Consider the following 16,700-nt stretch of genomic DNA (forward strand, 5'->3'; position numbering starts at 1 on the left):
ATGAAATATTCTTCAATAGGGATGGGACAGAGACCTGAACACTTGGGGAAAAGCCAGGTGGGGTGAAGTACTGACGGGGTGGGGGAAGGGAGATTCACATCAGAGGAGACATAGGTCCAACTAAACTAGGAAGAGTAAACTGAGTAGGGTGCAGAGGTCCCTGCAGAAGCATGATGTACTCAGACCATGTCTGTTCACGGCAGGGTCATGGGTCTAGGGGTCCACAAATATTCATGGCAGGCCAGACAGGAGACACTCAGGCTTTGTGGTCACCACAACGTCTGACAAAACCACACTAGTGGGCCACTGTATACTGAAAATGTCTGAGAACACACCCAGTCTGTGGGCCAGCAAGACGTTCATTTAGCATCCCTGACACTTGGATTGTGGGTAATTGTCACTTGTGACTATTTAACATCTGCTTTATGTAAACAAACTTGGTGTAAGGGAAGCAGGTGAGCACTGCTAGGCTGAGCCTCAGGCAGAGATCTGAGAGACCCGGGCAGTCTCTGCTCTGTGGAGCTTGGAAGCACACAGGCTTGCTTATTTCCATTACCCAGGCTGGGACACCCAGTCTCCCTCCTGCTGGGGAAGCCGGGAGAGAGCTCATGGATGGACCCAGAATGGCTCCAGGCAACCAACAGGTCCAGGTGTACATTTAAGCATCTTTAACCAGTAGGGAGCCGGAACAGGATCATCTACCTGGGCGGCAGAGAGAAAACAACTAGTCAGGGGTTCTCTGGGTATCCCTCTCCACCTCTGGGGCGCCTCTCGGGAAGGCGGCAGGATCCAGGAGTGGTCCCATTGTGACTACAGTCTTTCTCATCATTAGAAAGAGACCCATCCCCAAGAATGTGGTATTCCCGCTCTTAGCCTGGGGGCTGCAAGCCTACAACTGGTTCTCTAAACTCCCCCAAAAATTACCCAGAGTCAGTGGTCTCCAAGTGAGAGGAGGGGCTTCCCCCCACCCAGAAGATTCTCAGTCAGCTCTGGGGGTAACATTTGAGTGTCATGACGTGTGATGTCAGTCACATTTCCTAGGCCAGTGTGTGGAGGCCTAGGAAATGGTTGACTACCCCACAGTGCAGAGCAGGGCGACCCCACGGACCAGGTGCACAGCAGCTCTTTACAAAAGAACCTCCATGTTCCCAGGGAGTTGAACCACACTGCCCACAAGATTCCTGGATCCCCTTCCCCACTCTCCCTGCCACCTACCCAACCCCCATCCATACATTAAGGGGCTGAAAGGGTGAAAGGCAAGTCGCCTCCTTTATTGTTTCCTCCTGAGGGGGAATGACCAACCAGTACCTCCATCCCATAAACATTTACTGGCCCTGGAAGGTTCCAGGCCCCACTGCCATTTTTAAGGGCTTGTCTCTCAACAAATGTTAAGGTCAAGTCAGTCAGAAAATGGAACTTGAGAAGGGGATGGAGGGGGGTCTGGAGGGGGTCTGGAGGGGGGGGCTGTTTTACAAAGTTCAAGACCGAGAAGTAAATGGAATAGACCCCAGACAGCCCCTGCCTTGTGAACAAATGTCTGCTTTATCCTAAGCCTTTCAGGACGGTCAACGGAGCTTTAAATGTCTCTGGGCACCGCCCCACTGAGTCTCCAGTTGCTCCCTGGGTCCCCTTTGTGCTAATGGGTCTGAAGACTGATTGGCTGCTGACTGGAGGCATGCTACCACAGCGCCCTGGGAAGCTGGGGGCGTGGGGGGCCCTGGCCACAAAGCCACGAGGCCTGACGCAGACTCTACCTGGCAGACATCTCCAGGAGGATTTTGTCTGGTGTGCCCAGGCTTGGGAAAGACTAAATCGCATAGCACACTGTAGAGACAAGCATGCCAGGTACCCACCGGCCCTCAGGCCATGAAGACACTCTGGTTGCTTCCTTTAAAAAAAATGAAATCAGGTAAATCATTTTGGAGCAATGAGATTCACAAGGGAATCTCAAAGCTGGTGTGTAGAGCTGCTATCTGTGCCCTTTACCCAGCGTTCCCGTGGAAGTGTGGACCAGAAACACAGGCTTGGGTCAGAACTGAGAGTCATGCTGGTGCCCTGCTGAACCGGAATCAGCAGGTTCACCCTGAAGGTCACAAGTCCTTCCCCGTACCCGGGGCCTCACCACAGTACACAGAAGCCTACAGCCTGCAATCATCTCTGGTGCCCAGTGAACCTGTGTACTAAGCCTACAGATGGTCACACTCTAACCACCCCTGCTCCTCACTGCTTCTCCAGACTTGCTCTAAGTCATCCAGGGTACAGACAGAGGTCTTTGCATTTGAGCTGCACAGCTCCATTTGTTCCCAGCGCCATCTCAGAGTGTACACACTCATACCTACTCACATATGCACACACACATGCATACATGCATACACACATGCATACATGCACACACACTTAACACAAACATGCACATACAAATACACCTCCACACATGCACACACACATACAAGAAAGGAACTGAAGCCATGTTTGAGGACATCCAGAGGCAACTCTCCTGATCACAACACCCTGAAACTGGAAGCTATGGGCACAGGGTAAGGCTGCTTCCACAGACTTGTCCACACAGCATCGTGAGGTCTGACTCATCTGCAGCTGCCCCAGGGTTTCCTCAGAAGGAGTGGTATACATACGGCCCCTTTCGGTACACAGGCCCTGCCATCATGACGAAGAGAGGAGGTCTTATAACAATCAGGATGGAGAGCCAGAACCCGCTTGGTACACAGGCCCTGCCATCATGACAAAGAGAGGAGGTCTTATAACAATCAGGATGGAGAGCCAGAACCCGCTTCCCCTTCTCTTATCCATCAGATGGGACCACAGAGTCAAGATCAAGGCCTAGCAACTATTTCCGGGTATAGCGTATTATCTTCCTCCATGCCTCCTCCCAGGCCAGCAAGGAGGCTTGTGTTCAGTCACAAAAGCACAGCCCCCACGTAATAGGAAAGGTACGGCTGCCCCACAGCACTTACCCTGCAGAAAACTGAGAATTAAAGGGGGAGGGGCCGGACTCAGGCAGGGGACGCCCAATAAAATGGCTACATAGAGAGCTAGTTCTAAATCTGCAGGGTCATCCTGCCCTGTTACAGAGAGGGTTAGATAAGACCCTGAGTTCTGCGGCTCGGTTCGGCCACACAGATCCCGGGGGAGTGAGAAACTGTCTCTACTGCCTGAGAGGACAGAGTGCTCCACTCGGCCAAGTCTTGGGGACAAGGGACAGCCAGTATCTTCTGGGAAAACAGCAGTGTCCTCATCACCAGGCACTCGCCCATAAATCACAGGACATTACCAAACAGTTCCACAACACCCTGAAACACTGCCACCAGCTGGGCCCCAGGTGTTCAAACACACGAGCTGGTGGGGACAGTTCGCATGCAATTCCTGGTAACAAACAAACAGGAAGAGTCTGTGTTGTCTTCCTCTCGGGGCCCTGCTAACCCTGTTAGTCTCAACTGTGCCTTTTATAAAGCAGAAAAAAAAAAATTCTCCCAACCTGCTATTTACTTTGCTTCTATGTAGGCTGTGCATTCAAAATGTACCGGGGGTGGGGGTGGGGGCATGAGATCAGACACATCACAGGACTCTGTCTGGAATGTCACCGCCCCCCCCCATGCGCCCAGGCATGGACAACTGACTGGTGAACACCTGGTGCACTCTGAGAATTGTGCAAGGCAGCCAGGAGGGCTGGAGTCCTTCACCAAAAGCCAAAGCAACCAGAGCCTGTAGGCTGTATGTATTTACATGTGCACGCGTGTGGATAGGCACATGTATGTGAATGTGCTTCTTGCATGTACAAGCACGCATGTGCTTGTGCCTGTGTCTGCACGTGCACACACAGATGCGTTTTTTTGCACATGCACGATTGTATAAGGTCACCAGGCAGGTGAGCCACTGGCCCATCAGACAAAGAGACAAGGTTTAATGCCACTTAACCGTTTAGCAACAGTGACGATGATGAGAGACAGTGGGGATGCCCAGGCCTCAGACCAGGGGCTTCAGAACACAGAGAAGCACAAGACCCTACTCACTGACAAACTTAATTAAGCATGACTCCAGAGATGGAAGCCCAAAGGCTTCAGGGAGATAAAGATGGGACAGAACACGCGGTCTTTCAAGAAGCTGAGCTGTCTGCACACACACCACGTTCGACTCTCCGAATGGCACCGAGAGCTGAGGAAATTTGTGGGGCCCTGGAAGGAGGGCACCCACATCTGCCTCAGGCCTCGGACATGATCTCTCTGCTCCTCTAGCCTCTGAGGAATCCACACCAGGGTTTACTGATGTCGGTTGTACAGAGCTAGCTGCAGGAGTTGGGGAGGGGGGAGGAGGGGGCAGGGGGCTGCAGGGGGGCCAGGGGCCCCTTGCACCTGCTCCAATCACACTCAAGACGCTGCAGGCTCAGTTAATGAAGGCTCTGGGCTTGTCACTCCCCTGAAGGGAAAGACGATTTGTACTTTGACCGGCTTCCAAAAAGGGGTGGGAAGAAATACTTTGGGTAATGAGATTTCTTTTTTTAATTAAACTTTTTCATGTTGGAATAAGTTTTTATTTGAAGTTTCTATACATACCCTTCATTCCATCTCGGTCTCCCCGGTAGTGATTTAAAAAATAAAATAATAAAATAACCACAGATGTTAAAATCCAGAGAAAGCCGGGTGGCGGTGGCACACGCCTTTAATCCCAGCACTCTGGGAGGCAGAGGCAGGTGGATTTCTGAGTTCGAGGCCAGTCTGGTGTACAGAGTGAGTTCCAGGATAGCCAGGGCTACACAGAGAACCCTGTCTCGAAAAAACAAAACAAAACAAAAAAATCCAGAGAAAGAGTCAGCATTTGCTCCGTTCCCCGCTGGTGAGGTGGGTGGGTGTTCTGTTCTCATGTGTGTCAGAGGGCATTATGGGGAGTGGTCCAGAGTCTTTGCTGATGGGGTGGAGTAGATAGAGAAAGTCAATTTCTACGTCTCTGATAGAAAAGGAGGAAACTTAACTCTGGACATCTTCCTATATTTCAAATGCTTGATCTCGGTTTCTGTATACTTTTTTTTAATGTGTAGCCCGGGCTGGCCTTGAAAGTGATCCATAGCCAAAGCCAGCTCTGATCTTCCTGACTGTCCTCCCTCTGCCTCCCAAGAGCAGGCATTGCACATCTGATCTGATGTGTGGTTTGGGCACTGGACCCAGGGCCTCCCATGTGCTGGACAAGGACTCTCCTACTCAAGTCACACACCAGCACTTGATCTCAATATTTACAGTCAACTACTTAGAAATGAAAATTTCTGGTGAGCCTCCATGCTAAAGGACGCTTGGTGCTTGATCATGAAGCTGAGAGTTGTGACTCCCCCAGCACCCACATAGGAAGGCTCACAAATGCTGGGAACTCAGTCTCAAGGAATCAGACATCCTCTTCTGGCCTCGGTAGGCAATTGTGAGTACCCGTGCGTGTGCGTGTGCGTGTGCGTGTGTGTGTGTGTGTGTGAGAGAGAGAGAGAGACAGAGACAGAGACACAGAGAGAGACAGAGAGACAGACAGAGACAGACAGAGGGAATAATCTTTTTAAAAACTGAAATGTAGAGGCGGGCACAATAGCTCAGCAGGTAAAACCTTTGCTGCCAAGCCTGACCAACTGAGTTTGATCTCCAAAACCATCATGGCGGAAGGGGGGGAACTGGCTTCCAGAGGTTGTCTTCTTTTATAAAAAAGATTTATTTATCTTATGTACATGGGTACACCATTGCTCTCTTCAGACACACCAGAAGAGGGCATCAGATCTCATTACAGATGGTTGTGAGCCACCATGTGGCTGCTGAGAATTAAACTCAGGACCTCTGGAAGAGCAGTCGGTGCTCTTAACCACTGAGCCATCTCTCCAGCCCAATAGGTTGTCTTCTAACTTCCATGTGCCACAGGTGCACCTCCTGCCCAATAAATAAATGTAATAAACTTTTTAGCTGAAATTTAGACTAACATACCAAAATGAGTACAGCTTTACCCACCTCAACATCAAGAAGTGCATTTAGTATACAACTCCTTCTGGGATGATGAGACTTGTGTTTCCTTGAGATTCTGTTAAGGAGAGGACTGTCACCCAGCTTTTAAGGAGTGAGGGGACAGACTCAAAGATAAAATAGCTCGCCCAAGGTCACTCAGTCGCTATTCTACCAGGGTGGAAACAGACGCATGGGTTTAAGCTGTGTCTAAAAAGAATTACTGTGGATGTTCCTCAGGGCTCTCTTGCCAAGCCACACCCACCGCTGTCACCAAGAACTTCCGTTCCTCGCAGGGAAGCCCCCAACCCCCCACCCCATAGATCATCCAGAATTAACTGCAAAGTGTCAGGAAACTTGGCCAGGCCGCCCGAGCATGAGCCAGGGCTGGGAGCCTTCACTGTGAAGCCCTTTATAGAAAGCCGGTTGGCAGCCCCGGCTCCTGCATGGGAACAAATTAACAATGGCATCCCAAACACAGGAAAGGAAGGAAATTGGAAACACAGTTTATGCTTGGCCGGCCCTTTGAAACACTGTACCATGCTACTGACATCAATTAATGAAAAGCAGAGCTGTGCTGAGCACTCCGGTTTGGAAATGCATTAACACACGTTAAACATGTTGGTACAGGAACCAGATTATAAGCACTCTGGTTCTCAAACGATAAAGTAGTTACTCAAACCCTGGTGTTCGCAGAGGCCTCATTAATTCGATCCACTCCTAGAGGATCAGCAGGGGCTTTGCGCTGCTCCCCGCGATGCCTTCCGACACAAATGTTGAAAGGACAGCCTGGCACACGCTCCTCCAAGCTTCACAACGGGGCGTGTCGGGCTCCGTGCACTCCTGACATCCCCCAAATCATAAACAGCCCATCCTGGGGGGGGGGCAGTTCCCAGCCCCAGCCCTGGTGTTCATCTGCACCGCCACTGCCCTTGGGGGTCGAGCAATTTTTCACCCCTGGCGGGGGCGGGGGGGGGGGGGGGGAGGAGGTTAACCGTGAAATATCTGTTCCACATTAAGAAATACCAAGTCACATTTTTTTGTCAAATAGTGTTTGTCAAATGCCATTTGCTGCAAAACCCGGGGAATTCAATCCCAGCTGAGCACACAGCTGATATGACCGACCGACCGGCTCGCAAAATAGCCACGGCGGTGCATGTGAGTGAGTGAGCTTACAGTGCAAGCCACCCTGCCTCTATAAACACTTGCAGGGACTAGGAAGGAGAGTTCTGGAATAAATAAAGCACGCGCCCCAAGCTGCCCCCGGCACAAAGAACCCTACAGGCTGGCGGAGCCCCTGAATGGTTTTGCAAGAATGTTGGGGGGGGGGCAAATTGGTGAATCCCAGCTTTTCTGAGTGCCTATACAAAAAGCTTCTTTGTTAAAAGTCCAAGGTCACCAACACTGTCTCTAAACACACGCCCTCTGCGTCCCAACAACAGGTCCAAGTCCTAGGCGTCACCTATGTCCCTCTTCCCACTGACATCACCCATCCCAACCCCTCGTCGACCTGGGATCCATCAAGCCTGGGTCATTGGAGTGTGTGGGGCTGAAAGTGTTATCAGTTTCTATGTAAATATTGGCGTTTCCTCACCCCAAGGAGGGAGGCAAGGGGAGTTAAAACAGCATGGGCGCGTTTGATTTAAACTAATTAAAAGCAGAGGGCTATGCAATTCAATATATTGATTTTACCAGTGGGACTTAAATCTTTTATAATAAGTGTACACAGCTGCGGCTCCCTCCCACCACCTTGCTCTCCCGCTAATCCCCGAGTGCATTCCTTCTGACAATAACAAGACAGATCCTATACATCCCTCCTGCGCCCTGACCCCAGAGACACGGAGAGAGCGGAGCTCGCACCCCAAGGCGAAGGCACGCTGTGCAGCCGGCCAGCCGCATCCCCTGCCGTCCATGGGCCCCAGTCGCGTGGGCCGAGGAGCCCAGACTGCTGCTGGATGGGAAGTGTTCTCCATTCCACAGCTACATGGAGGGGCAGGGTGGGAAGGGTGGAGAAGGCAGCCGGAGGACACTGTGAGGCTCTGCGAGGGCCAAATATGACCTTAGCAAGTGGGGTGGGCGAGATATGAAAGCGACGACGGGGTCATCAATCAACCTCCACGGGGCTCTGCCTGGGATGAAATCATCACTTGCCTTCCAGTTCGGCAGGCATATGACATGCACTCACAGCGCAGGCATGCCAGCGGTCAGGGGACGGTCCACCCTCTGTGTTAATCTAGGCAAAGGCTTGAGGCTGGCTGCCACCATCGTTGCTAAGGTACGGCCCCCAAACCCTGGGCCCTGGAGCTGGGTCTCTGAGGGTCTCGCTTTCTTTCATTCACGCAGGAAAACAATCAACCGGTCTCCTCCAAACCACTTCTCAACTTCCCAAGTGACCCAAATGACCGCCCTGGGATAAAAATCCAAAGCAGCCATCTGAGCTGCCGCCCAGGGCCCAGCCTTAGCCCGCCTTGATTGCAGAAGGGAAATACACACAAAAGGTCCAAAACAGTTCAAATCTGGGTCACATAATATCCTTGGGAAAAGGGGAGGGGGAAATCTTTGATTTATAGATCCAGGAAAATGAGGTTTAAAAGTGACTTTGAAAAGGTTACTGAAAACACAGCTGTTTGGTGCACCCCTATGGTGAAGTTGATCTGTGGAGAGGAGAGGAGAGGAGAGGAGAGGAGAGGAGAGGAGAGGAGAGGAGAGGAGAGGAGAGGAGAGGAGAGGAGAGAGAAGGGGAAGGGGAAAGCCGTGTGACATCTCTATTAACCTTCCTCTGCTAACCAGAAAAGACTGGAATGTGAAGGAGCCCCTTCCAAATTCTAAGGCGGGCCAGCTTACAGCTGCAGGCGCCTGCAGCCATGCTCTGTGGCGCACTCCCCAAAGGACATGTTTAAATTGTAACAGAACCTTTCCCTACCACTCCCCAGTGGTAGGATCTGTTTGGAAGGGTAAAGGAGAGATCTTAACGCCAAACACTTGTCTCCAAAAAGGACAACCAGATGGGGGTAAAGTGGAAAAGCACACTGCTAGGCCTCACCTCTGCCTTCCAGAACAAGTTAACAAAAGCCACTTTTATGTGCTGGCTACAATAATGACAGGGTTCTAACCGGCTGCTTTTTCTAACTTAGCTTCGAAGGTTAAACAAATCTCATTCCTTCCTAACCTGGCCCAGAGATAAACAGGAGTCACATACACCCTCTCCAAGACAGTTGGCTTTCTAGAAGATTCTGAACAGGATTGTTGGGTTTCCCCAAAGAAAGAGTAGCTGGGGTTAATGGCTAGACTCAAGTCTCTGCAGGACCAACTTTGCCTGAGGACTGTTTGAGAGAGTGTGGCCTGTTTTGAATTCCAAAATGAAGTTTACCCAGAGGAGTAGGGGGCTTGTTAATCCAAACCAGTTTACAGATCTTGCTATTGAACTTTGGGGCCAGAGCAGGGAGGAAGGGTGTCCCGCGCAAGTCGCTCGCTGGCTTTCCCAGGGACTTTATGTTTCAGGCTGGTCTTTGTCATCTGGGACAGTCAAGTCCTCACACGCAGCACCTGGTTTTGTTGTAAATTTTCCCCTAGTGTAGATCCCAGTAGGCCTGGCAAACTGCTCAAATTCCAGGGAGAACAACTTACAAGAACAAAAACCAGTTTGGCTGCAGACAGGAGGATAACGGGGCAGTTGATCTGCAAAAGCCTTCGGAGCTGAGGCAGGGGCCCCAAGCAGGCAGCCTGAGGAGGAATGGAGGAGATGTGTATGGGGGGAGTCAGTCTCTACCACCAACACCAAACGCTCTAAGGACGACAAGCGACAGTTTGACAGGAACCAGAATGTTTTCTCATTCGGGAGCAAAAGGTAAGAGTGAACTTGGCATTCTAAAACTCTTGTCTATTTCTGATCGGACTACGCTTTCTCAGCTGACTCAGTGTGGGGATGAGTTTCCAGTCACTACACTCTTCTCCAACCCAGCTGCCACCCCCAAGTCACACCAGCAGGAGCAGGACCTTCATGCCTGTGCTGTGGCCCAGCAGAGATTAAAGATGCACCTACAGGAAGCTCTTAGCGGCTACAGTCTGGGGCTTCCCCTAATTACCTCTAAGTTTAGTGACAGAGAGAGAAAGAAGACAAGACCCAGTCCGTGGGTTCTGTTAAAAGCCACTCTGCTATCTAATTAGGAGTGATGAGCCAGAAAGCCAGGCCTGAGAAAGGCAGGATGGCCCCACAAAAGCCCAAAGCCAGCCCCACTGATTAAGAGGCTCAGACAAGACAGGCTTTGTCCTTTCAACATGAAAGAAAGAACGGACTGAGAGGTGTGTGTGTGTGTGTGTGTGTGTGTGTGTGTGTGTGTGTGTGTGTGTGCAGCCAGAGGAAGCCACCCAGCTGTGGCCTCTGCAGCATGCCCCAGCTTGTACCCAAGGCCAGGGGGAGCAACCGCCCCCGCCAGGTTCCCAGCAGGGCCTGGAAGCCACCTGGCCCTTTGAGATGCAGGAGGCCCGCTGGGGCCCCACAGCGCCAGACCCGAAACACTGAGACTGGCACCAAAGTCAGAGATTATCTACGACTGCTTGCTGAGCCAGGCAAGGCTCCATGGGTGAGCCAGGACGCAGTACCTCGCTGGAGATCACAGGAGAGAGCAGAGGAGGCCATCAGCCCTCACCCTTCCCAGGGAAAGGGCCTTGTTTAAGCCTGGCTTCAGGATGGCCTCAGATCCCTGCTGACCACTTACTACTGCTTAGCATCTATTAAGGAGTCTACCTTAGTTTTTGGTAATAAATCCGTATATTTAGTAAACGGACACAGTGAAAGACACCCTCCACCTCTCAGCATCAACCTCCTACCCCCCCCAGGAAAATCTCTCTGCAACTGGCCTTTTCCTACCTCCAGGGCTTGGAGGCTGTTCCAAAGCAGGGCCTCTTCTTAACAAGTGTCTGAGGAGAGTTTGATTTTGCTCTATTATTATGTCGGCAGCTCTATCACCCCACCTTTACACCCTGACCCTTGATTCATTATTTGATATTTTTGACCTTTAATGGAACCAGACAATGGTCTCCCAGAAACTCCAGGGCCTCTATCTGGAGCTGAGAGGATTAAGGCGGAGCCTGTCTTCCTCAGAGATCCCTTCGGAGCCCCAGGTGCCCACTGAGGGAGGGGTGGTCTTCAAGCTTCATTATTTCCAAGTTGAGACGGCGCCCACAGTGTGTTTGGTGTCTTGACCTGGGATTTTCTCAGCAACTTCCACAAGCAGAATAAAAGCGACTCAGGAAACGACACTATCAGGACTTGTTATCACCAAAGCCAAATATTTGATGATCAGCCCCACAGCGCACAGCTGGGGGTTAGTTTGTTCAAGTTGAATACGTGTGAGCGCACAGATGCAGGGGGAGCTGTCTCAGACCAGTCGCAACCCAGCCTCGCATCACTGGGTTGGCTGGAACTACAGTAGGGAAACGGGTTCCCCAGCCATTCCATGGCGGCCTCTGTTCCGAGGTTCCCAGCCACCCAATCGCCAAAACCCGTGGTTTGCGCTCCACACGTGATAAACGCTGAAAATGGAGTCTGCCCGCCCGGGACCTATCATTAAATATTTAAAATAGAAAACTCGCAATGGCAACGTTCTTTTCCCCGGCTCCAGTCGAGAGTCCAAAGGTGGGCGACTGGCGGCTCGGAGAGGAGCCCCGCGACACTCCAGAGCGCACGCAGACCGGCACACCGCAAAGGGACAGGTAAGGGCTGGCCAGAGAGGGGAAGGAAAGGGGATGCGCGGAAGGCCAGAGCCAAGCTGGCCTCAGAGGGGCAGAGGAAAGGCGGGAAGGCAGTTTTGCCCACAAGGGCCCTTTAAATCCAGGTAGCGCGGGCCGCTGAAGCCGGTTCAGCTTACACGACCCAGCAGGGCGCTTTGAACTAAGCCGCTGCCGTGCCGGGACCTCCCGCCCCTGCACGAGATGAACCCGCGGCGGAGCAGGCAAAGAGACTTAGGGCCGGTCCTTCCCTCTCCGTAGCCCCCACAAATCCTCCGAGCCGAACCGGCATGACTTACCGGAGACGCACAGAGCTTAAAGTCTACTAAGACCCCGGTGCGAGAGTATCTGGAGGGCACCGATGTTTTGCAAATAGAAAGGTGGGCCACAGTGGCTGTACGCAGCGACCCTGCCCCAAAGTGAGATATATCCCCTCCCGCTACCACTCACCTAGGTTGACGAAGCTCATGACCATGTCGGCGTCGGTGAGGAAGTGGCTGTCCTGTAGGCTGGCCAAAGGGGGACCCTGGGTACTGAAGACGGCCTTGTAGGGGTAGGAGAAGCCCTGTCCGTCGGGCCCGCTCTCCTCCACCGCCATGGCGTTGTACAGGTCCAACATGAACATGGGCGCCGAATTATGCTTTCCCTGGAGGTGCGGGCGCGGGCGATGGGGCAAGCCCAAGATGGACAGGATCTCCCGCTGCATCTCCCGCCGCTCCTGGCTACGGAGGCGCCGGTGGATGAAGCTGGAGTGCACCTCGTTGTCCAGGCTGAAGTCAGCCAGGGCGGAGCGCAGCAAGAACAGAGGCGCCCAGAGCGCCACGAAGCTGTGTGGCGCCGCAGCGCGCAGCGAGCGCACGTGCATCGCGCCGGCTCTACGCGCGATCCGGGGCACCGGGCCCGCGCCGCCCCAGGTGGCAGCGGAGGGGGCAGGGCAGCGGTCCACGACCCGAGGTCACTTGCTGCAGACGAGCTTTACCGCGGCCTCGCCACACATGGCCACTTCCTGGCCGGCTGCGCTCTACCCGGGACGCCCGGGTCCTCTACTCAGTTCTGGCCCGGGGCCCCTCGGCCCGCACTCGCCAGGACGCACAGCAAGGCTAGCACAGCAACTCCAGAGAGCGAGCAAGAGAGCGAGCAAGAGAGCGAGGAGGCGGGCCGGGGTGGGAGGAGCAGCAGCTTGCAGACTTCAAGTCCGGAGAGCGAGTGCCGGGGAGGCAGCTGGGCGCTGGGAGAACCCTCGCTCCCTCCTCCCGCTCTGATCGCGCTCGGGCCCGCGGGCACCAGCAACAAACCCCCTTCCGATCTCCCGCGCGCCCAAAACAGGGGCCCTGCGCGCTCCGGATCGCCCGCCAGCCGCCTCGGGAGCCCCGGAGTTGGGCGCGCTGGGGCCAGGGAGGGGGGGAGGAGCGGGAAGACCGACTTCCCCGCCCCTCCCGCTCCCGCGGCCTCCCACCTGCGCTTGTCCCCGCCCTCCCCGAGCCCGGCCCAATGGCTTCATTCATTCCTCCCAGGGCGCTCTACAAATATTTACCGAGTGCCCACCGGGTGTCCGGCACTGGGACGAACGCAGCAGGGGCGCAGAGAGAAGAATCCGAGGCTGCCCAGCCTTCTCGAGACTCGCACTTGGAAGTGGCCAAAGTGTAGCGACTATGGGCTGTGCTAGGAAAGCATCCGGGAGAGAGCGCAGGAATCCGAGAAGGCTCCTCAGAGATGGCCACTCTTGAACCCGGCTCATCTTTCGAACCTCCCGAACACTCAATTTGCTCCAGTCATGCAGACACCCCCACCCCCACCCCCGAACTCCCACCGCCTGCCAGATCTGCTACCCTGGCTTTTGCTCCGGGAACTCTCTCTCCCTGCCCCTCCCCCGTCGGATGCCACTTCCTCTGGGAACCTTCCAGGACAGGCAGAGATAATGTGGAGATAAAGTGGTTTCCTCCTACAGATGTTACTTTTATTTTCTGCATTTCATTCCTTCACACCCACAACACACACACACCCCTCCCCCTCAAGTCCCGCACCCAGGGGAGCTGTATTCAGGTGATTCTAGGCTTCCTCTCCCACAACCCAGCACCCCCAGTATTTTGTAACCCAAAGCCTGCAGAACCCCAGATGTTGCAGCTCTACAGAAATCTAGCACTAGAGAGTGCTCCCACCCCTCCTTTCTTGAGGGGGGTTCACCCACCCCTTATCCTGGCACAAGTTCTTTGGTCCCTCACTGTCTAACACCCCCAGCCTCAACCCCAGGTAGGGCCTGAGGAGTTAGCAGTTAATCATTGTACCCAAGTTCAGGACTAGCCACCCTCTCCTCACAGAAGAAAAGGTCCCAGACAGATGCTGGGCCTCTGGGTGGATTGCTGCTCTTTGGAGCCTCTGTTTCCTTACCTGAAAAATGGGAGCAGAGCAGACTTCACCCAGAATGACAGTGAGTGAGTGGGGTGAGCTAGGCCTCCCTGCTCTGCTGAAGGTGGGCTTCAAGAGTAGCCAGAGGAGTCTGAGGTAAGGAGTGGCGAGTAGGGGTTGGGCAAGGGCCTTGAGTAGGGGGTCCCCCTTGAAGTCCTAGGGTGAGGTGAGGCAGCCTGGTTTTTCAAGCTTCCTGGAACAGAGATAACCACCATAGAACTCTCAGGGCTCCTTGGTAGGAATTCTAGACCATGCGGCTGCCTGAGCGGCACAGGGATGGCACCAAAAGAGACCTTCAGGTCTTAGTCCAGGCCATGGCCAGTGCAGACCTGAGAGGCCACTCCCTGGACCTGAACTGATGGCTGTGAACTAGAGACATGACCTCCTCTGGTAACCACGTTACAGTGCTTGATATCTGATAAACAAAGGGGCCCTGCCCTCATTCAGAAGGCTGTGTGTAGCCTTCTGTGGCCAGCCTGGGTGCCACACATAGGCCAGGCAGGAGGACGGAAGAGTGAGAAAGCCAACATGGCCTCCTCCATGACTAGCTGGTTCTCAGGCCCCTGGAATCGTCAAGGACCCTCACTAAGGTCTGAGACGGAAGGGCAGCAGTCTTTCCCTTTTCTGCTCTCTGAGAAGCATCAAAGCCCAGGCGGAGGAGGCACCCAAGAAGGCAGAGATGCTACAGCCAGCTAGGCTTGCGTGACCCATGGACGGCAGCCACGACAGGACAACCACTGTCCATAAAACAGCACCCTGGGTCAATGCGGTCCCCACAGAGACACTGGGCACACAGATGAAATGATAGGTGGGACAGACAGCTTCGGAAGGAAAGACTTTTGTGGAAAACGTATCAAGAAGAGCTCAGCCAGCATTTACCCACAGAGCAGTATCAAAGCCCCAGAGCTGCCTCTGCCAAAGCCTCTCCAGACACTTCCTTCTAAAGTCTAGACTGCCCTCAGGTTGTGCTGCTCACAAAAGCCTCTTAGTTCAAATCCACCCTCCATCCTATGGAGCCTCTCCCTAGGGAGCAAGGTGGGGCCTCGCAAGGGAGGAGCGTTCAGTTTGCTCACGGAAAACACTCATTTGTCGGGGGTCCCTCTTGGCTCCTCTGCCAGAAAAGGCCTACCTCCTAGTGTGTTGCCTACTAGGCTCTCCCTGGGGACCTTCCTCCCACCACACACACACACACTGCACAGGCACACACAGAGACACACGATGCACAGACACACAGAGACATGCACACACGTTGCACACACACGTTACACACACACACACACACACACACACACACACACACACACGCACACACACACACACAGAGCAGATCTCTCCTTACAAAGTACCTGTTGGGTGAATGGTAATCACCCAACCCTAACCTAAAAGGTCAGTATCTGAGGGAGGGGTGGACCATGAGAGGATGCCCCTCTGCTCCCAGGCCCCTCTCCCAGCCCCCCTCCCTGAGGCCATCTTTTCTCATTCCTAAGACTCCAGAGATAAGAGTCCCTCTGAACTCCTACCATCCTATCATCTCTCAGTCAAACCCTGGGGGAGGGAGGTCGCTTCTGTGCTTCCGCCCCCAGAGGGGTCCCCAAGACCTCAGCCAGCTGTTTCCTGAGTGACAGAGCAAACAAGCAGGACAGATGCACCCCTGGACCACTCAGGTCCCCCCCCAGAGAAGGCTTTGGGGACAACCTTGTGGGGAGGAAGTGACAGCTTAGGTCCTGGGAACCCAGGGCCTCACACTCAGTACTTCTAGCTGTGCACAGTGAGAGTAAATTGGCTGTCTCCTGCCTTAGTTTTTCCATCCGTGAAGTGGGAAGCTGGGATCCTCTCAAGGTTGCTTGAGGATTCACATGTTCTCCACACGGAAAGGGATCTGCCAGGCGCCTGGGTCGCAGAGGACGTCCTTGGTCAACGTTAGCCACCATCTGGTTAAGATGGGGTGGGGGGTGGGGACACCAAGAAGAAGTTTCTAGCTGTTAAAATGAATCGAATTTTCCATGGTGACCTGAACAGAGGAGCAAGATGGCCCCAAGTGGCCTGAAAGGAAAGGGGGACATCAGTGCTCATCTACCCCTCAGTCCCCAGTCTCCTGCCAGCTCCTCATTGTCCCCCAGGCCAGCCTTGGTCCAGGATCTTCCTGAGTAGCCAGGCTCTGACCCACACCAGCCCAGCATGGTTCCACCCCCACCCCACCCTCACCCCCTCCCCCACCCCCACCCCACCTCCACCCCGCCAGGGCACCCAGCACAGGCTCCAGAGTGTAATGTGATCTCCCCCACCCCAGGCTGCTCCACACCTGGGCCACCTTGGCCTGGAGTGGAGGGTGTCATTGTGTCTGGAAGCTGCTCTCTCCTGCCGGCCTCCCAGCCTGGGCAACGCATTTTCATCTGGCACACCCGCTTCATATCCTGCAGGGGAGATTTTGACCCCAGCCGCTTAAGTCTCCAAGGCAATAAAAAAAGGAAAAGAATTCTGCTGACATACACATTTCGGGGCAAGGTGGGACCTCATCTTCGACTGCAAAGTCTCCTTCTATCTCCCTGGGAAGCGGGAGCCGAGCCAGGGGCGCCTCAGATC

General features: G+C 53.9%; 1 protein-coding gene across 1 annotated transcript in view; it reads right to left on the bottom strand.

The window, feature by feature from the left end:
* Window positions 1-13,102, bottom strand: part of Bmp7 (bone morphogenetic protein 7) — a 73,365-nt gene extending 60,263 nt beyond the window's left edge. Inside the window, exon 1 of the mRNA XM_052184432.1 lies at window positions 12,162-13,102. Coding sequence (XP_052040392.1) covers window positions 12,162-12,576 — 415 coding nt within the window. The 5' untranslated portion in view covers window positions 12,577-13,102. The remainder of the gene's footprint in view (window positions 1-12,161) is intronic.
* Between the last annotated feature and the right edge of the window lie 3,598 nt (window positions 13,103-16,700).

Source organism: Apodemus sylvaticus, chromosome 5, assembly GCF_947179515.1.
Source record: "Apodemus sylvaticus chromosome 5, mApoSyl1.1, whole genome shotgun sequence".
NCBI classification, from domain to species: Eukaryota; Metazoa; Chordata; class Mammalia; order Rodentia; family Muridae; genus Apodemus; species Apodemus sylvaticus.